The sequence below is a fragment of the Haplochromis burtoni genome, unplaced genomic scaffold (genome assembly GCF_018398535.1).
Source record: "Haplochromis burtoni strain Fernald_Lab_line unplaced genomic scaffold, NCSU_Asbu1 Contig_37, whole genome shotgun sequence".
Taxonomy (NCBI): domain Eukaryota; kingdom Metazoa; phylum Chordata; class Actinopteri; order Cichliformes; family Cichlidae; genus Haplochromis; species Haplochromis burtoni.
Window position 1 is genome coordinate 1,391,531 of NW_024582398.1, and position 22,917 is coordinate 1,414,447.

At 39.1% G+C, this 22,917-nt stretch overlaps 1 protein-coding gene across 2 annotated transcripts in view; it reads right to left on the reverse strand.

Moving 5' to 3' along the window:
* The window catches only part of LOC102308660 (A disintegrin and metalloproteinase with thrombospondin motifs 14), a 57,059-nt gene that overhangs the window by 31,181 nt on the left and 2,961 nt on the right, over positions 1-22,917 (reverse strand). For both annotated transcript variants that reach the window (XM_005919580.3, XM_042219734.1), the window contains 2 exons: positions 7,932-8,088; positions 4,245-4,441 (listed from right to left, as the gene is read on the reverse strand). In XM_005919580.3, coding sequence (XP_005919642.1) covers positions 4,245-4,441; positions 7,932-8,088 — 354 coding nt within the window. The remainder of the gene's footprint in view (positions 1-4,244; positions 4,442-7,931; positions 8,089-22,917) is intronic.

The window sequence follows — 22,917 nt, forward strand, 5'->3', positions numbered from 1 at the left end:
ATTACTGAGAGTTAAAAACGGCTCAAATTCTTTCATCTCCAAGAAAATGTTCAGTGTGGCCTCTCTTCCAGGGGTTACAATAAAGTCTGACATTCAGGCATCTGTGAAAAAAGCGGATTTATGAAGTTTAGGAGAGTTAGATGTTAGCAGGAAGTTAGCTTGTTAGTTTCTATTTAAAGCTGACTGAGGAATACCTAAAATAAGAATACTTACAGTTCTGAGGGTCAGAGAAATGCAATCATGTGGCAGAGAACAGTCTTTGAAAAAGGACCAAAATTCAGTCAAGAGATCACCTGATCCTATGCTAACCAATCCTATTCATGACCCTATGGCCACACTGACTCTTACTTAGTTCACAGTGATTCTTTTCTGAAGCACTGAGATATTTGGTGTCTGGCAAACCGTGAGGCCCTGACTTGTAGTTACATAAGGTTTTAAAAAGCTTTAAAGAGCTTAAAAATAGTGCAAATAAAAAGCCAACAAGGCCAGCAATGACCACTGATTATTTTAGAGGGTTATTTGTATTAAATAACACCAGACACAATGCATTACAACACGTTAAAAAGCCACAGCCTTAACTTGTTGTAATGCATTGTATCAGTTGGAGCTCGCACTGGCAAGCAGTGTTGATACGTCATTACTTAACAAGCAGATTCCAGCTGACACGGAACAAAAGATTGGGACATGCTGCCAGTCTATCATAGGTCTAACACATACAGACAAATACTCACATTCAGACCTATATCCAGTGTACATCCAATGTAGAATCAATTTAGAAACATTATGAGAGATTCTGGAGGAAGTACCCAGATAAATGCAAAAAACATGCAAACTTCACATGAACAAGTTCAAGAAACTTGTTGCAAATTTATACTTTTAATAAATGATTGGTGGAGTGGAGTCTTGCTCCATGGTGGACAAGGACCTAAAAAAAGGCGTAATGCACTGTGGTACATCATACTTTAAAATGCAGAGTAATCCAATCCACAATGCATTGAAGATACTGTAAGATATCCTTAAGCATTTAATTTATTTTCTTTGTTAACCCAAGATAACAACAAGCTGTAGCTTAACATTTCCAGGAAGAAATTGGATTTCTGGGAAAGTATTTTTATTCCAAGTTAAATATTTGTAGCGTCACATTGACCACCACAACTCATTTAATTTATCTTCAAAAGCACATGTGAGCCTTTGGCAGAAGTATAAGGACAAATTTTACTTCTCCATTTGGCCTTTACTCTCTAAAAATGAATTTCCGCTTTTTCCATTGCCCACATCACCATACAGTAACATTTTATCAGTTCAGTGGGTTTGTTTCTGGATGCTTTTCTTTAAATATGCCTAAAATTGTGCAATCAGTGTAGTAGCTAAAATACATTGAAACCCAAGATTTTAAAGATATTGTCAAATTAAAGGTAACTAACAAATGAATGAGAATTGTGTTAATTCTTTATTTTCTTAATTAGAAAAGTGTCATATAATTTGCAGTCCATTTGCCATTTTACTAACAATGCCTTACCCTGTTCCTACCTCCTAATGTCATACAGCACTGATCTACAAAAGGTCATCAATGATTGGTTTCACTGGACACTGAAGCTTGCAAGAGCCCTGAGGTGAAGTCCAACGATTTAACTGATGCAACAGCAGCAACCCTCTAAAATAGAACAGTATATGAGCATAGAAAGCTACAAGAACCAGCTACCCAACACAGGATGAACAGGAAACGTAGGAAGCAATTAGATGAAAAAGAACTGATAAAAGCTTTCACTGCCAAAGCATCAGCTTTTTTTGTGTTTTTTATGGAGAAGTTTCCTTTCTACATTCAGCTTTAGAGTGTCTTAATTACCATGAGCACTGATGTTCACACTACAAGTAGAACTTTCCACTTTCCAGATACTGCAAACAGAACAACAGAGTGCCACTCCTTTGCTAAGAAAAAAAACCCCCAACAAGTATGTGTCAGTAAGCTTTGAGCAGGTAAAAATTATGACCATGCACAACAAAAGCTCCGTCAACACAGAAAGGATATCCTCCAAGTCCAAATTTGTTCAGGGACACAGGGTTACACCCAAGAATTTAAGCAAATATTCTATTCACAGAAGTGCATACAGGTCAATAAATGCAGTAAAGAACCCCTGAATGACCCCAAATTCTCTTGGATTCATTACAACAGAACTGAGACTGGTCTGTACTGACCTATATATTGTACTGTATGTGTGTTTATAGTAGATCAAACTGAGGACTTATTAAAGTACTGGCATGAAGTTATGACATTTGTAAACATCAAAGATGGTTTTCATTTATTTATATCGTTTTACTCATATCAATGCAAAAGGGTTTTTTTCTGCCACGGGGATAATTACAAAGCCATGAGGAGCACAAAGAGGACTGACAGGACTCTTATGGCCAAAAATGAGAGTAGCAGCTGTTGGTTAAATGCACTAGGTGTCCCTGGCTTGTGTATAGCATCACATCAACATGGACAAAACCTGGTTCATGGTTAAACAACCCGGCCATTGTGTAGCAGGCACCTCAGCAGTCAAACTTGGCTTTGTGCAGACAGGATGTCCAGTAATCAATCCCTTAGGGAGAGTTTCTCCAGGTGGTACTACACATTCTGCAGCCATGGACCAGGGATTCAGAGGGATTTTAGTGAGCTCTTTCAGACACAGCAAGCTTGTGGCTTACCATTGGAACCAAAGAGTTTTGACCTTCGTTTGTTTAAACTGCTGTTTTCTTGCACATTTCTCTCATCAAATTTTACTCAGTGGGAGATGGAGTATATGGATACTACATTTAAGACCTTGACTTGATTTCAGTTTAAGGTTCAGTCAATTTTAGCTTTAAGGACTTCCTCAATTTCACTACTCCTGTCTGTGATGTGAAATACCCTTAAGTGCTAATCAGAGAGTACTAGACACCAAGGACTGATAATTACAGAGGGAATTACAGAGTGCATTTGCAGCCACTTCACAGTATAATCACCTAAGGTCATTAAAAGTCAAACATTTCTTTCTGAAGAAGACATTTGGGAACAGAATGTGAATATAATATCCTAATTAAATAAACACATCATTCCATGTAAGCAGAGTTTGGCAGTATGAGTGGACGTCTGGCGCTGGTTTCCATGACTGCCCTGTACAGCTCCCAGTCAACTTTCTAATTGGTCTAGCACAGCTAATCAGACCACCATGCAGGGTCCAAATGGTAACTGTTACAGAGTGAAACCAGCACCCTGTGAAAATCTGACTTGAGGGATTTGGGCCCAATAAGTAGATTATGGTGGTAGGAGCTGGTGGAACCCATAATGAATGAGCTGAGAGTTTCTCCCTCCCTCCCTCCTCTTTTCTTATTAGTAATCCATGAACAGCAAGAGAGTGGGGGTGATGGGGAACAGTGTGGCGAGTTCTGATATCAAAGAGAACATGGGGAAATTATTGCAGACTTAGCATAATTTAATCTCAAGAAATTTGATATTTCTATTGTCATGCTTTTAACAACTATGCCTCTTTATATGGCTATTTGGCATTTATTTATTTTTTTAAATCCGTTTTGGAATCATTTTTGAACAAAAATGGCAAAATTATAATTTATTTTAAGGTTCTTAATGTTATTTTGTTGTTTATATTGTCTGAGTGACTGCACTAGACCTAGCCAACAACAGTATCCTTACAAATTAGTTACAAATGACCTAACACATAGACACTCTGTGTTCCAGCGCAGGCCAAGAAGTCAAGCTTAAACCCAATCTCGGTATATCAGCTCAGAACATCTGTGTTTCTGCCCCAGCAAGCTCGTTTGAAACCTACCTCCAACCCAGTTCCACCTTTTCATGCTGTCTTATTTAATCATTCTCTTTACTAGTCAGTATTCTTGATTTATTTGTCCTCTGTATTTGGGATCCTGCTGCTACTCTTCCCATACACTTTCCATGCATGCACATGGTTCCCAAACATCTACGCTATGAAATATTAATGACTACAGATTTAAAATAACAATCTGCCAAATTTCTTGCTACAGTGGTCTGTACAGTACAGTGTTTGTTTTACAACTGTAACTGTAAATTTTATTACAATTTTTGTCTCAGTTTAAAGTGTAAAATTAAACTATACTTTTCACAAATTATTGATATGTATTTTGATTCATAAATATGTATCTGAATTGAATTTTATGGAATTCTCAGTCCAAATGTTATGCATATTAGTCAATGCTGCAGCCTTAAAATTCTTTATAATAACACTTACTATGTTCATGAGTGTGAGAACGTAATTCTGGACATGCTCCTTGCCGTGGAAACGGACCACTGAGTCATCAACAGCCAGCAGCACCTCGATGTTGTAGTCATCTTTCTTCGCATGCCTCCTCTTGCGCTCAGACTCAGAAAGTTTATGTTCAACAAGATCCAGAGCTTTGGGGAGGTCTGCAATCCCAATGTCTGCCACTGCAAAATATGACAAGGATGAGCAGTTAATGAAAGCCAATGAACAGATGGTGTCAAAGTGACATAAAGCAAATGCTTTTCTTTGACTCTAAGCGATGATCAGATGGAGTGGCTGACATTGTTAGAACTGTAATACTAATTGGTAAACATAAACAATGTGAACATGGATTTCAATGAACACAAAGATAATATTCAGAGGAAATGTTCCGGTGCTGAAGCTGCCAAAGCTGCCAAAGCTGCACAAATATTTCAGATATTTCTATATGCATGAATTATTTTCATCGGCAGATCTTTTGTAAACATTAATCATGTCTTATCATTTTGTCAGATTTCACAAACATATACAGGCTTTTAAAGCATGATAGCTACACCGAAAATCAAACAAACACTATGTTGAAAAATTTGACCACGTAAAATTATAGCAAGGTCTTTCAAAATATCAATTTGATTATTTTGCAAGAGTCCACATTTTGTAATTTCACACCTTAACTGGTGATGTCTCAAGCCTTTCAGGTGCAAATGCAGACATTGCATATAATTTAACATAGCAGGAAAGGTATTCATAGGAGAACAATGCATATGACAAACAATCAGTATGCTGCTCTGCAAGGCCTATTTTAACAGCTGTCTCCAGGCAAATCTCTTGGAGACACAATTTATTCTAAATTTAAGATAAAGAATTAAATAAATTAACAATAGATGCATCAAGCATGATAATTCATTTCCACCAGATGTAGCTGATTAACTTGAATTAAAATAATTGAATTAAATTGAAAGGTAGACAGCAATAAGATAGCATTTAACAGACCTTTTATTTTTTTGCACTTCAATTTACTACTGCTAGGAGTTGGTTACACCTTTATACACCTATTGGCTAGTTGTAAAACCTAGTGTGTTTTGATTGTTTTCACTAAGAAATAAAATTTGCTACTAGGCAGGAAATGATCAGAAATAAGACTCTATTTTGAAACTAAAATAGGAATCTCATAGAGCCTTTTTCCCCATGAGAGCTATTGATAGCCTTGAACAGGAAGCTACATCAGGAGGCAGAGTAATGATGGGAATTTCTCTAAAAATTGTACCTGAGAGAGGTAAAATGAGCCCCCCTGTCAGAAGTAAAAAAAAAAAGAAAAAAAAAAGGACTTTTAGTGTGAGCTTAGAGACAGCTTTTTATGTCATGATCATGTGTCTGTGTGTGTGTGTGTGTATAAATACTGCTGTCTTTCCTTTGTCACAGTGTCCACTTATCCTCCCATTGTTTTCCAGTGTTATGCCTGTGTGTGGGTTTAATGCATATATTTATAAATAGATAGACAGAGCAAAAGAAGTGGATTTGGACCAGAACCTCTGTTGCCTTTTTTTATATGCACTGTAAAAAAAGATCCTAAAAAAAACAGTAATATTCCGGCAGCTTGGGCGCCAAAATAATACTGGAAAATAACAGAAAATAAAGTTCTCAAAAAATTCCGGTTATTTTCAGTAATGACAATACAGTTTGTTGCCCTAATTTTACATGGGATTTTGCCTTTTTCAAGTGCTTTTAAACATTAAATTAGGAACATTTTAATGTGATTAAACAATGAAATTACCTATAAACAAGGTCAATGAATGCGGCAATATGAATAATAATACTTAAATGTACAGAAATATACAGTTAACAGTTGGTTTAAAATAATAATAATAATAATGGATTGATTTATATAGCGCTTTTCGGGGCCCTCAAAGTGCTTTACAATTCCACTATTCATTCACTCTCACATTCACAACTGGTGGAGGCAGCTACAGTTGTAGCCACAGCTGCCCTGGGCAGACTGACAGAAGCGAGGCTGCCATATCGCCCATCGGCCCCTCTGGCCATCACCAGTAGTAGGCGGTAGGTGAAGTGTCTTGCCCAAGGACACAACGACCGAGACTGTCCGAGCAGGGGCTCGAACCGGCAACCTTCCGATTACAAGACGAACTGCCAACTCTTGAGCCACGATCGCCCTAAATAACATTATTTGATGTTAAAAAAAAAAGTTTATAAGAATCATTTTATATATTTTTCCATAGCATTACATTTGAATTTAACAGTTCAATCTTTCAAATAACGGACAAATATTTGTGAAATTATGATACATTTGTGAATGTATTTTAACAATCTAAATATGCATATGTACAGACAAATACATTTAAAAAACAAGAAAATTATGTTTTATTACATTTACAGTGATTTTATGTTATTTTACATTTGAAATGTAAAACCACAGTCTATTTATGTAAATTTAGTGATATCCTAGAAAAACAGTACAAAGCTGTAAAATACACAGTAAAATACTTTTATATTACAATTTTTTTTCCAGTGTGTGTTAAAATACAGATTACAGAATGAATACAGACATCAAATAAAAAAGCATATATTTTAATTTTGGTTTAAGTTAATTTTGACTCTGATCATATGATTATTTTATGTATGTGATAGTATGGAAATCAACATCAATGACAGATATGCTACTTTATATGAGAATGCATCTACAGTGAAATTCACAATGGCATTTAAAAAAGAGAGGATTGGGACTGTAAATTTGTGACTTGACTACAGTTGTTACAAAGAACATATGCACTAGAGAGCAACAGATTAAAAGTAAACCATAGAGGCTTATAGCTACAGAAAATTTGTGAGGTTAGTAAGAGTCTCCCACCAGATGCTGAAGCTATTTTTCAGGAAGAAAGGAATAGAGAAGGAATTCATGATGAAATTGAATCATTTGGCTGCAAAGGAAAGCTCACTTCCCACTCTAGCTTTCTTAAATTCCCCAGTCCCCAATAATACCACCAAACCCCAGCTTTCCTCGTTTTACCAGCTGGTGTATTGAGCACTGCCTCTGCTGATAGGTCTGTATGGAGGCGCAAGATAAAGTGAAGCAGTTTATGTGAATTTCACCGTATTGACAGCAACAAATTAGTGATTTTCACAATTTATCGCCATTTATCACCAAATTACCAAAGAGTGAATCTAATTGAAAGAAAAACTTAATTTATTGGGCAGTTACATACCATTACTACACTGTAGCACACTAAGAAAATCAAATTTAGTTTCAGTCAGTGGACAATAACGTTAATAATGTTCATGTAACAGGAAATAACAGTCAGTGAGTTTCATAATATATTACTACACAGATACAATAGATACAATAATGAATAGAAACTAAAATGATTAAAAGTTCATGTAATAAAAAGGTCAAAATATGTTGGTTTTTTGCTCTTTATAATTATAATCATGTATGACGTAGGTGCTTTCATTATCCTCTGTTATTCTGTCCATTCTGTGACTAATGCGCCAACCTTCAGGACATCAATTTTGCTGCTCCTGGTATACAGTGATGTATTCAGTTCTGCACTTACTCATATGTCCTTACTTGGCCGGAGCACACAGTTGTTGCACTCAAACCTACATATAGGTTTGGGGTTTTTTGTTTCCACTTACGTCACACTCCCTCTCCTTGCCTACCTTCATTGTGGAGGTCTTCCCTTCGCTGGCCTGTCTCCTGCTTTATGGCTGATCTGCGGTAGACCACATGGACACGCCCCTTCACTTCCACATCCTGTTGGCCTTTCTCAAGGGGTTCAATGAAAAACTCCCCATTATCAGTCCGGATCAGGCCTGCCTGGAAAAAGAGAGCTCAAAATGAATGTACCACTCCTCCTTGAAAGTACAATTCTTCCACTGGAGCCAGTAATTATGGTGTGCCTGATCAATTGGAAGATTTAGTAAAGTGCTCAATAAGCAGAATGACGCAGGTAGACATAATTTGGGGCCCTTTAAGATTCATTGAATGTCAGTCTTCTTTCACCCTGTGTTAAATGATGAGTGGTGATGTCTCGGTTCAGTGTTATATTTCCATCTGCTTTAAGTTTTTCAAAGAGTTTATAGAAATCCTTTCAGCTGGATACTCTTACAAGCGTTGATGCCAGTCTGGGATGCTCACAGAATTCAAAGCCTGTGGTAAAGTTTACAGTTTGCTTTGTGATATACTCAACTGTCTCAACCTGGATTTTTTTGTGTGTTCTGCTTGCATTAGAAAATACCAATATCCAATCATCAGCTACCCACTGAGAGGAACTCTGACCTTGCTGTTTACATTCAAAGGTAAGTATAGACCAACAAGAATAGTAGAGCAGTAACTTTGTCCACACCAGCATGGAAATATTGACTTATCATCCTCTTTAATCAACACTCACCATTTATTTTAGCAGCACTGAATTATAGGTTTGAAAAAACAGTCGTGTTTGTCTCTTCGAAAGTGGATTTCTCCTTGGAGCAATGCTGAACGTCAGTGGAAAAAAAAAAAGATCTGATTCAGAGGGTAAGCAAACCTGATATTTATTTGTATAACTAGAGTAGGTCTGTTGCTGTACTGGAAATATTATGTTTAAAACAAACAAAAAACATAGCATTTCTCTCTATTAGCATAATATCTGGATGTGACTCTGAGAAGGGAATAAAGGAGCTTAATTTGCAAGTAGACAACAAGGAATTCAAGACAGGTTTTTGTTTCCACTTCAGGTTTCTGTTTGTTGTATACCTATTGCAACTCAGTACATATGCAGATTGAATGCATCACTTCTGTCGGTCATGATAAAAGTAAGAAAACAGAATCAAAGGTGTCTTTTAACTATAGTTTGTGTTTCCATACTGGCTACCTTGTTAAGGTGCATTTCTTGGGAATATTGGTTGGTTCATTATAACAAAATACCATCTGATAGGTTTTTAAACCTTTATTTAATAATGTTTCTGTAATTGATTTCATTTTATGATTTCATGAGCAGTAGCAAACCTTCAATAGTGTATACTGTCACTTCCCAAAAGACAAGTGTTGAGAACAGAGGCTTTTTCTATGGAAACCTTCAATGAAACCTGCAAAAACTATGCTTTGGCCAAGAACAACCGACACATAAACAGAATGAAACTAGACAGCGCAAACTCTAAAACCGAAACGAAAAACACTCAGGTACAAAGGAAAATTCTGAAAAATTACATAGTGGCAATTAATGGCAACAGGACAATTGACCTACTGTATGCTAATGTGAGAGATGCATACAGAGCCACCCCCCTCCCCCCACTAGGGAAGTCAGACCACAACCTGGTTTACCTACAGCCACAATACACACCCCTCGTCCAAAGGCAGCCGGTCACAACGCGCTCCATCCGGAGATGGACCCCAGAAAAGGAGGATGCTCTGAGGGACTGTTATGACACCACAGACTGGGATGTGCTCCTGAGCCCACATGGTGAGGACATAGAGGGGGCGACACACTGTCTTACAGACTACCTCAACTTTTGTGTGGACACGGTCGCCCCTGCTAAGACGGTACGGTGTTATCCTAATAACAAACCGTGGGTAACACAGGAAGTCAAAGCTGTCCTCAACATGAAGAAGAAGGCTTTCAGGAGCAAAGTGAAGGAGGAGATGAAAGCAGCACAGCGGGAGGTGAAACGCTGCCTGAGGGAAGCAAAGGACACCTACAGGAGGAAGGTGGAGCAGAAGTTGGAGAGGAACAATATGAGGGAGGTCTGGAATGGTGTGAAAACCATCACAGGCCACAACACCAAGAAAAGCACAGTGGGGGGGACTGTGGAGAAGGCAAACGAACTCAACAACTTCTTCAACAGGTTTGACCAGCCCACAACCCCCCCACCCTCACCCTCACCTTCACTACAGAGTCCTCCCCACTCTCCTACCTCCCTCGCTTCCCCCCCTTCCTGACACCATGACACCCCCCTCCTCCAATCCCTCTCTCAGCAGCAAGACATCTCCCCCCCTCCCCTCCTCCCAAACATCTCCCAGTGTCACAGTGGATCAGGTCAGGAGACAACTGAGGAAGCTTCGCCCCAGAAAGGCAGCAGGCCCAGACAAGGTGTGTCCTAGGATGCTAAAGGCGTGTGCTGCTGAACTTGGGGAGCCGCTACAACGAGTCTTCAACCTCAGTCTGCGACTGGGGAGAGTGCCCGCCCTATGGAAGACATCCTGCATCGTCCCGGTCCCCAAAAAGAACCGGCCCAATGAGCTGAATGACTTCCGACCGGTGGCACTGACGTCACATCTTATGAAGACTCTAGAGCGGCTCTTCCTCAACCTCCTCCGACCACAGGTACAACATGCCCAGGACCCACTACAGTTTGCATACAAGGCGGGTGTCGGAGTGGAGGATGCCATCCTGTACCTCCTACACAGAGCCCACTCACACCTGGATGGGGGAAAAGGCACGGTCAGGATCCTGTTTCTTGACTTTTCCAGTGCCTTTAATACCATCCGGCCCTGTATGCTTCAGGAAAAACTGAACAGGATGGAGGTGGACCCCTGCCTGGTGGCTTGGATCTCCGACTACCTCACCGACAGACCACAGTACGTCAGGCTGAAGGACATCACGTCTGACACTGTGGTCAGCAGCACAGGAGCACCACAGGGAACTGTGCTGTCCCCTCTTCTCTTCACCCTGTACACCTCTGACTTCTGCTACAACTCTGAATTATGCCACATTCAGAAGTTTGCAGACGACACAGCCATCATGGGGTGTATCTGGGATGATCAGGAAGAGGAGTACAGAAGTCTGGTGAGGAACTTTGTCGCATGGAGTCACACAAACCACCTGCAACTCAACACCTCAAAGACTAAGGAACTGGTTGTGGACTTCGGGAGGTCCAGAGAAGGTCCACTGCCGGTTCAGATAGAGGGGGAGGAGGTGGAGGTGGTCAACAAGTACAAGTACCTCGGGCTGTGGGTGGACAATAAACTGGACTGGTCATGCAACACAGAGCACCTGTATAAAAAAGCCCAAAGCCGACTGTACTTCCTCAGGAGGCTGAGGTCTTTTAACATCTGCAGGAAGCTCCTGAGGATGTTTTACCAGTCGGTGGTTGCTGGAGTACTTTTCTATGCTGTGGTGTGCTGGGGGAGCAGCACAGCAAAGAAGGACTCATCCAGGCTGGAGAAACTGATCAGGAGGGCTAGCTCTGTGGTCGGCATGAAGCTGGACACTCTGGTGACAGTGGCAGAGAAAAGGACATTAAAGAAACTGATGGACATTATGGACAATGCCAGGCATCCTCTGCACACGGCCATTAACAACCAGAAGAGTCTGTTCAGTGACAGGTTGCTTCTCCCAAAGACAAGAACTAACAGACTTAAAAACTCCTTTGTCCCACACGCCATCAGACTGTTTAACTCCTCTCTGGAGGGGAGAGGGAGGGGAAACAGGAGGACAAAGGAGGGGGGAACAACTAAGCTGTAGTGCCTCTTCACCTCACTGTGCAATTTGTGCAATACTTTTGTAAATAGTCAACAGTGCAATAGACTCAATACTTGAAATGTGCAATTCACTTGTATTTTTATTTTTTATTCCTATTTATTCTATTTATCCCCTTTGTATATTTTATTTATATTTGTCTCTGTATTTATATATATGTGTGTATGTGTGTGTGTGTATATATATATATATAACATTCTGTAACTGTAACTTCTGTCGGTGCTGTGCTTTTTTGGAAATCGAATTTCCCAGAGGAACCCACCCGAGGGATTAATAAAGTTCTATCTAATCTAATCTAATCTAATCTAATCTAATCTAATCTAATCTAATTAATGTATTTGTGACTACCAATATGTGGTACTGTCCTAGGCTTTCATTTGTCTCTTTAGTTGCTAAATGAACATTTAACTTTAAACATTCAAAGCTCAAATGCAAATTCTGAGCTTTTAGTGCAGTTTAGCACAGTTTAAACACACCTGCGAGGAATGAATCGAAACAGTAAAAGACCTGAAAATCAGTGGAAAGTAGTGTTTGTAGATTTGTATAGATGCAGTCGTGGGGGAAAGAATGAGTTTTCACACAATTCCATACAATGTGCAAAACGACTGTCATCCTGACAGCTAGTATGAGGTATTTGCTGTGCACTGTGGCCAAATATCTCCACTCATCTGTCCTTTATTTGGTTCTAGAAGTCTCGTGGTGTGTTCAGACGCATCATTGCTGCCATGTTGTTTAACAGAGGAGTCTTTCTCCTGGCAACCCTTCCAAACAAGCCGTACTTGTTCTGTCTTTTCCTATTGTTAGGAAATTTGAAATTTAACATGCTTGGCCTGTTGAGTCTGAGATGTACACCGGCAGTCAACTATTTTGATATCATTAGCAAATTTCTTTTTTTTTCCCAAAGAAAAACAAAATGCAATTCACAAAGAATTTGATCCATTTCACAAATAATTAAAATTAATCAGGTGATTTTTTTTAAGAGTGATCTGCATTTTTGTATATTATCAACAACTGTGATACTTCCATATCAATCTCCTGATATGGATCCATCCATCCATCCATCTGTTCTTTTCCGAGAGGGGGGGTGGAGCCTATCCCAGCTGTCTTAGGACGAGAGGGGTATGGGTCCTAATCCAAGTTAATTATTTAACAAGGCTCATTGATTAATAGAAAACAATTTTGCAATTGTGTTGCACAGCTGAAAACTGTTAAAGTAATAAGGGAGCAAAAAAAAGGAAGTATTGCTTTCTTTACGGTTAGATTAGTGTTGGAAGGATAAGCCGTTGTTTGCTTGTTTACAGGCTCAAAATGGCCAGAAAGAAAGAACATTTTTTTTATAAACCTATCAGCCTATTGTTGGGCTTAGAAAGGAAGGCCATTCAATGTGAGAAACTGCGAGGACACTTTAATTCTCTTACCATGCTGTTAACTACTCCCTTCAGAGAGCAGAACAAACTGGATCTAACAAAGACAAAAACAAAAGAGTAATTGGCCCTAATACACAACTGTGTAAGAAGACAAACATCTGAGTGTGTCATTTAAGACCAAGATGCCTCACAGGTTGTCAACTGACAGCTGCAACTTCAGGATGCTGGACTTCATGGTAGAAATGTCAAGAAAAAGCCAAATCTCAGATGAGCAAAAGAGCGCAGACATTGGACAGTGGAAGAGTGGAAGAAGGTGTTCCGGACGATTGAGTTCAAGTTCTTCGTAACGTCTTCGTATCAAAGAGAAGAACAAATGAATGACGTAACATGTAAGAAGTACTTAACGCTATCAGTCAAGCATGGTGGAGGCAGCTAAGTGTGCTGTGGAGGTGGTAAAGTTATTGTGCGAGCAGCTTGACCATATATTACAGAGGGAGACTCCACCCAGCCAATCCATTTTGTGGAAGATTATCGAGGAAGCATTGGGTGAAAGATTAGCCAGGCTGGGCAAGGTTTGAAGAACACATTCGTCATTTCCATTGAAATTATTATTTCTAACTCTGACGATGTCTGCATGTCCTATTCGTTTGCTAATTTCTTATTCAGACTAATTTCATGTGTTACTTCTCAGACTATTGAACAATCTGGCCTTGAGGTGAAATTTTTAGAGCATCCAGTCCTGGAACGATTGTGGCACTGTGTAAACACACCCCTTGATGCTCCAGACTAGCAGACTACCAAAACTTTGGCTTTTAAAGAGACGACCACACTTACTGATCATCAGTTAATGAATTGCATTTGATTAGCAGCTCTTGGTTGCTACTTACCTGCCTAACATTGTACTTAAGTTTTCACAGGGCTGCATAAAGTCTTGTAAAAACTTTTTTCACATCGCTGTAAAATGAATAGCAGAAAATTGACAGTTCTCAGATGCTGTTATTCAACATCAAAACAGAGGAGAAGTTCATCAGTGCAGTAGGTAATCGAGACCATACTCTAGGTATAAGCAATCACCAAACATTCGCATTCTGCATGCATTCACATCTTGTTACTTACAGATGTGCATAGATCACGTCACCCAAGATCCTATGCAAAATTAATTCAGGGTCTATACTGAGTGTGCAATCATTTTGGTGCTCAGGACCTAACACATATTTGCTTGTTTTACAGCACACTTCACAGGCTTTGCTTTTAACTGAGACAGTTTATTTGACTGAGTCACACACTAATGGGACACGGTACTGAATAAAAGCAACTGGAACACCTCCTTTGTAGAATTGCTGCAATACTTTTCCTTTAAAAGGTGAGTTTAGCTCCATTTTCTCTCCTACCCATTTATTTGTATATATATCCCCCACATTTGGAACCAGATTCATCTGGCCTGGGGCAGACTGACAGAAGCGAGGCTGCCATATCGCTACATCGGCCCCTCTGGCCAACACCAGTCTTGCCCAAGGAGACAACGACCAGGACAGAGAGCCCGGGGATCGAACCGGCGACCTTCCGGTTACAGATGTGCTTCCCAAACCCCTGAACCACGGTCACGGCTGTGTCTTTTGGTAGCAAAGAAAAGCAAATATGAAGTTGACACTTTGCTTCTGTCTGATGTCTTGTTTTTATTAAGCCTGTACTCTCTGTGTGTGTGTGTGTGTGTGTGTGTGTGTGAGCACGCTGTATTTTTCATAATTCTGCCCTTAACGAAGAGAATAAAGCTACCCAGCCTATCATTATCCTTCTGAAGAAGGCACACCAACAAGACTTTGGCAAGAATGTGTGTATTTACAGCTGTAAAAAGAAATCTAAATACAGAGCTGTAAATAGAGCAGTGTGCCTACAAAAAAACAGGAAGAAACAAAGTCACTTAAGACAGATGATACAAAAGCCATGACTCTAAGGGTGGACATGTGACAGTTAAGCCAAAGAGGAGTGAAAGAATCTCTGCAGCCCCTGACCAGGAAATGCCAAGTAAGACATGCTCCAGTACTTCCTCTGTGGTCTCTTATTTCAGCAGCGGGTAAAAAGTGAAGTCAGGTCTGTTCGGAGAGAGAGAAGCAGCATCTGGACCTGTCTACAGAGACACACCAGACATAAACATTTGTAAAATCTATGGTCAAGGCTGATCTAGGCAATGACATAAGTTTTGTTGCAACATCTATGAGCTACAGTTGTCATTTAAAGAGCAGTTTTTCAACTGTTCCCGTTGCTTAAGTTAAAATATTTGCCGCTAATACTTCCTTTTTCATTTATTTCTGAACTTTTCTAAAAAGTTTTTTTCTCGTGACTTGAATGAAGAAGTATACTTAGCAGCGACACTAATAAACAAAACACAAACACAGCTTTTCTATGTCAAGTGATACAGTGGTTTAAAAGCCTGTTCCACATTAATAAGTGTGCATTGACCTTAGTGTGCGGTTTGGCTTGCTATGCCTGCCTAAGTAATGAAAAACACTCTGAACTTGAGACATTCAGCCGTGTCACAGAGACCACACGAAACAGGTAAATATTGCTGACCCTTAAGCTCACCAGTGCTCTAAATTCCACACATTGGTTAGAGCAAATTTGAAGATGGATATTTACTGTATGTAATTTCTTAGTAACTGTTTTTGGTGAGTCACCTGCTCAGTTAGTACAGGTGAAAAAACTCCACTCCTGGAAGATGGTCTTGTTTAACAGCAAATGTGTGATTCTACGGCTAATTTGATTGGTTTAAAAACTGTGAGTGCACACAGTGAAGTAAAAAAGTTCAATATTATTAACAACCACAAGCAAACTCCCAAAAACTTGATTTTAACATGACAACTTTGCCTGCATTGCCTGTGTGCCTGTTTGGTATTCGTGGTTTTCACATGCATCTCTGATATAAAGACACATGTGTTTTACTGAGTGATGGTCAATCTATATCAGTAGAGTCCAGGAACCAATTTTTGAAGCTAAAAATAAGCATAACAATCGTCCTTTCAAAATAAAAATAAACTTTTTTTCTTATCAAAAAGTCATCCGTGGGACATTTCTACAGCTATCAACAGTATCAGCAGATACTGCAATAATTTCAGTCTGTCTTCAACAACAAGCAGTCAAAGTGAAAAATGACTTTTTGCTGCAGAGTTGCAGAGAAACTTTCATTGAAAATCTAGTTGACTACACTAATAACTAAATGCATAGCACTGGAAAAGATACTTTGGTCACACAACTCATATATGTTTCTGTCTTAATGAGTTACGGCTGTGTATTAATAAATAATCTAATATATTTAATGCTAATTATCTGCCGCCTTATTGAACTTTGGTTCCAACCACTGAAAGAGAGATAAGCAAAAACAGGATCCTGGTCCAGCGAGTGAGACGTGTCCCCTACAATCCTCAGAGAAAATTGGGCCTCACTTAGAGAAATTACAGCCCGGGCTGTTTTTCAGTCAGTGCATTACATATGAATAGAGACATGCATGCTGCACACAAAGGCAGTGTCACAACATGCTTCTGGGATCATTCACAGCAATCTTATCTACTTAGATAAGATAAGATAAGACCTGATGGAGGCATGTCCATGAAAGGAAAACGCAATCTAAAAATGGAGCAAGTGCCAAGGGCTGCCGATGCTTGTGCTGCAACGTGTAAGGAAATCAAAATCCAGCTATCATTCCTGTAGCTTAACCTGTAATTAGAGAATGTTTATATAATTTTGGTTTTAGAATCCTTGCCCCCAGTCTCTGAGGGCAAGTTAAGTCCTCTTTTTATCGTGAGGTCAGGCGGTTCATTTCATGAACAGGCCAAAGCGAGATGCATAACCTCAGCGTTGTTGATGGATAGAAGAGATGGGACTTCTGACTCAATATTCATAATATACTGGCAGCAACAGCCATGTCAGTGACGCTGGATAAAAGCTTTTGTGGCAAAACCGGGATGATCAGTAAGCCAGCAACTAAATCGTGGCTCAGCAATGCTGGACTCAGCAGAGTCGAGGGTTTGAAATAATCGTATAAGACAGGTTGTGGGAGCTGGGGATTACTACATGATTCCTTTTTATCAACTTTCACATCTCACTGTGCTGAGCCAGAAAGGGCACGCATACCATGTGATCAAGAAGATAACTATGAAGAAAATTAGGGGTATAATCGCCATAAGTCTACATGCTCTATATTTACATGCATGCACAATAATGTAGATCACTTAAGGAAAAACAGGCTGATTTTAGAAGCAAACTCATTTGAATCTCCTTAAAAATTTACATAATCTATTAATATATGTCTTTTATTAGTATTTTAAATATTCTTAATGGGAGTAGAAGGAGAGGTAAGTAGCAATAACAGCTTCTTCAAGAATTAGAAGAATAAACTTTGTAGAAGGAACAGTTGTAGAAATAAGCATCAAGGTAAAATTGGTACACAAAGAAGTAGCAGCAGCGGTAAACGTAACTGTGTGTGTCCTGGATCCCAGTGTGTGTTTGAATGAGCACCTGTTTATGCAGACATAACACAGCTGCTACAAATAAGGATTAGAGTGAGTGGAAATAAATCACGTTATTGGCTGAGATGTTGGGCTTCCACTGATGGAGCTCTTAATTTAGTGACTTTACCTCAGTGCCAGCAAAGTACTGGAACGCCAGAGAATCCTGGAATACTGGAGTGGGAAAAGCTCAGAACATGAATAGGACAATTTATGCAAGCATTTTTCCATTCTCAGTGGATGGAAAACACCCGAACCCCACCACCACCACACCTACCATCCCCAACCCACCACACAAACATACACACACACACACACACACACACAAGTAAGCCAACTCCCAACTCACTGACTGTTGCCGGGTGGCTCACCCTCTTTTTAACTGATGGACACAGAAATAGCGCTTTTCCTCCCGCGGTTATCTGGCACTCGTGTCACTATCACACATGTAATACAATCAGCCCATCATCTTCGCTAATTCCCAACACATGAGCAGGACACAGTATCATCATAGCCACCACTCATCGCTTCGCAACAATAGCTCATGCTCTTCTGGAGCGCACAGCTGTTGCCATCTAGCAGGAGCCAGATTCAGAGGATGACATCACAGATTCTGGCAGTCACTAGATGCAAAACACCTTCAAATGAAACTGAAAGTGTGGATCTGTTTTTGTCAAATACTTATGAAGTTATGTTGAACTTTCTATCTTTGCAAGTTCAGCTAAAAATCTGCAAGACCAAATATATTCAAGATTAACAAGCAGCTTTACTCTGCATATTGTAATGAGATTCAAATGCCATAAATCTTGCACATTTTAACACAGGGTAGGAGACCAGATAGTTGAATCTGTTTGTAGGAGTCATCTTTCTTGGAGCAGCCTCACTGCAGTGGAAAAACTAGAGAGGTTTATCACTGAAATGCAGCTGCAGTAAGGAGAATGAAACTGCTGAAAAATTGTAAGACATGAACTATGATGACTACTGATGAGTTCCTCACCTTTTAGCACTTTGTTGTCATGAAAATTAAAAAACACACACTCTAAAACTGTGCTATCCACTTCCCATAATTCAGGCTACACCCGCATTACTGCAATCTCCATCCAGATAATTATTTAGCACAGTGTGTGTGAGTCACTGCAATTGGGCTGTAGTCAACTACGGGTAAAATACAAAGTGAAATTACAAAATTTTTGGTCTCTATTGAAGTCCATCAAAAAGCTTTTGAAGATTGAGTGCTGGTGGTACATTAAGACTTAGAGTGCATCTTAAAGATTTGGCCCGCATTTAACAATCTAAGCATATGACTCGCATTCTTATCCTTTTCAGACTGGGTCCTTTCATCATACTTGATCTTCGTTCTACGTAAAGCAGACACATCAGACTAAATAATTTGCCTGCAAGCTGTTTGTGCAACTTCAAAAATGCATCTTGAAAATCCCTGCATGCACGAACAAGTCCATGTTTATGTTGGCTCTGATGCAAGGAAACACATGTACTATATTGGTAACAGTCTGACAGCAGCCTTTTTAAAGGATAAGTTCACCTAAACGACAAACAAAGCATAGTTTCCCACATGTACTTAGTGGTCTTTAGTGATGCAGATAGTTTTGGTTTCCTGGCTGAGTTTAAGACTTCTGCCACCGTGACCGACGATAAAGTGCAATATTGTTCGTGGAGATCTAATCTCAGAGATTAGCAGCAGCATGTTTTTGTTTTGTTTTTGTTTTTTTTCCTGACACAAAGTGACAAAAAAAACCCTTTAAATCACATGCAGATTTCAGTGTTAGGATTTTTATTTACTGCGTGATTTGATCACATCAGTCTGTCAAAATGTAAATTTCTGCCTCATAACAATTTGCCTTTGAAACAATGAATCAGACATTTGCTTCAGAGTAAGAGCATACTCAAATCTTACCTAAAAATATATACAAAATGATGTTAATTTGATGTTATCTTTTATTCTGAGCCTCATATATCATACTGCTTTTCCAATGGTTTATGTTGTGAAGGACACTCCTGTAACAAAATTTTCTTATCTGCTTTTATTATTTTGTGGCAACCTCCAGTTGCTAGGGAATAATGTGTATTTCCTGACCAGTTGGTGAGCGGTTACAGGAGGTTGCTGACTCCTCGTGATTGCTTCAATTGCTAGCAGATTTTTAGGACTTACACTGATATTTGGTGATTTAAATATCCAATCTATTAGTCAATTTTTTTCTGTCAGACATAAAAAAAAAACTTAAATAGATTTCCCCAACATTTGTTATGTGTAGTTTTTTTCACTAAACCTAAATGAGATATTACGAGATATTGTCATAAGTTACTTATTTACCTCCTACCTTACTTGGCTCAGATGAGCTTATTGTGGTGTTCTAAACACTTTTAGCCAAGTTGTATAGTGCCCTCTGGTGGACAAACTGTCCATCATCAACACTTGTAAAATGTTTGAAGGGTGTTTCTAATATAGTTTCTACCTTTGGAAAAATTTGTAAAAAAAACAAAACCAAAACAAAATGGTTATAAATCATAAATAGCTACCTGTAGTTTGCATGGAGGTTGTCAACCTATTTGAAAAGACTCTCCATTTACTCTCTGACCTGTAGAGAAATAATAGATCGTCTTTGACGATTCAAGTAAAATGCGTGTGACACAGTGAGCAAAGTAATGAAAATAAGATTTTTGGGTGGTGCACAGCATATCTCTTTGCGACTAGTTTCACCCTAGTGACTGCCAGCAACCTCCATCAACTATTCCCCAACCAGTTGCAAAATACACAGATTTATCTAGTAACCAGTGATTACCAGGGGGCTCTTGCATCCATAGGCCTATGTGAATGCAGTTTTAGTGATTGATTTCACAGCAACTGCCAGCAACCACCAGAAAGCACTCAGGAAACACACATTTTCACCTTGATTTCACTCGGTTGCCAGGTCTCTAGGCCTTTGTGACTGAGGCCTAATATCCGTATAACAAAATATAGCAGGTCTAATGCCTGCAGAACAACTTTAGCTAAAAACTGGTTGGTAGTTCCTCTCTTTCTACTACATACTGTAACCAAGATGGGGACTTTTAAAGCTCACAAATGCAGTGCATTCCACACTTAACTTGTTTTGTCATTATAAATAGACCATCCAAGGAGCGTCCAGTGCAGTTTTAAATGTAAGATTTAAGACACAGCAATAGTATCACATTAACCTTGTGGACCAAGTCAGTTGACTAGCCTTAGGTGACAAGTTAGTGAATTTAATCACTTCTGGCTTACAAAAGCAAAGATGAACACAGCCCAAATGCCAAACTGGAGGCTTCAAAATGAACCACATAAACCATATGCTTGTGTTTTAAACCCAGGGTACAAAGAGGAGCTTGGAAAACAGAAAACAACAAAAAAGTTTCTACCAGAATGGAGTTAGTTTAAGAAAGCTAGTAGAACAAAATGTAACTGAAAAAGCACAACAGAAGCTTTCAGAACACAAAATCAGAAAATAGCTAAGAAAACATGGTTTAAACTAGAAAAAACCACCAGGATTGGTCTCTCTTAAACTGTGCTTTATAACAAATCAGACATTTCTACCATGTTTCTAGGTGAATAGGACAGTGTTCTGCATAGGGCCAGTGTGTCACTTGTTGCCACTGAAGGGTACACAGTTGGCTTTCAGAAATAACTTGTGATTTCTATGTGAACACTGCATTTCATTGTCTGTATACCGCTCACTATCATTACATTCAAAAAGATAAGTGGGAAGTGTTTCTATCTACTTTTTTCTTAGTTTCAGCACATTTTCCTGTGTTAATAATAATAAATACGTGATGGCGTAGTGATGGCAACCAGTTAAATACATTAGGACCCCTCTATTGTTTCTTCGAATTGTGCGAGACAAAAAGCTCAGCTGTTTTGACAAACAAGTCTGGAAGCAGAGTTGAAATATGGCTTAGAGTCAAAACAGGGTTAATTGCTGTCACCTGCAGACTTGAATCAGTATATAAAGGGTTTGTTTGTTTTTTTTTCAATTGATGCATCTCTTTTTTTCGTCTTCGCTATTGTAATTAACAGATGATCACTGAAAGGAGAACTGCCCCTCAATGATCTTTCAACTCAAGGTTGGATGAACTATTTAATCAGTGTTTCACAATATGTAGTCATTTACAAAAGGAATCCTAAATTAAACATTACATGCATCTGTCTCCTGTGAAGGATTTCAAAAGCTTCCAGGTGACTTTATCTTCACTCTACTTCCACGCATGCTGTTTTTGTCAGAGGTAGCCTCAATGTGGTCAGCCTGCCATTTCAAATGTCACATGCTTGTTTGGAAATTCACTCTAATTTTCCCAACTGCAAACATCCATTAGTGTCTCACCTCCCATCGCTCTGCTCTGTCAGTATAACACAGCTTTATATTGGTGATACCAAGAGACTGTGTTAGTGCAAAATGAGGCAGTGAGTACAATGCTGCGGAAGACAGACAGGCCTCTTGAGAATGTGCTCTTTCATTATGAACTAAGCCAAACCTAAGAATGTTTTATACCAGTTTCATTGTTCAACTTTTTTGGTGATGGGGTCCAGAAGCTGTTTCCTTTTAGGACCTGACTTTTAGGATCTGGCAAAGTGGTCAAAAAAGCTCAACCAAGCCTTACTTAAACACTTTTAATTTATACTCCCTAATTTTTTTATTAGCAAAGTACAAAAATATTCAAATTGCATGTTTCAAATATTAAGCCACCATTAACTGTCACCTGTATAAGTTGCAGCTAATTAACTCTCACTCACGAAAGCTACACTAAGCCACAATTTCATACTGTTAATAAACTAAACAACTACAGCAATGTAAAGCATGGATGCCCACTGAGAATTACCGCCTAAATGTAGTTCTCGCGAGCTCTAAGAGGCATTAATACACTTTGGAGATATGTAATATTGGGCAACACTTCACTGAAATAGGTGTGCACAAGACTGAGATGAAGGAGACATTCTGAATATTTATGACTGTTTTTAGTAAGTGTAATTCTTTCAAGTATATAAGCTGAATTTTTTCGTTCTAATTGGATGGCCTATACCATCTCACCTGGCTCCTACGCCTACATATTAAAAGGAGTCATTGGAACACAGGAGACTTAATTGCTAAGTTAAAAATTAGCTTTATTATCTCAAACTGTCACATGTGGCTGGTTTATAATTAAGTCAAAGCATTAAATAAAACAAGAGATTTCCCACATGTCCTATGCCCTATAAAAGTATACTGCATGAGTAAAAGCATGTTCAGTCACAAATATTAAAGTTAGATTAAAGTATATTTAACAAAATATACAGTATATGTTGGAATAT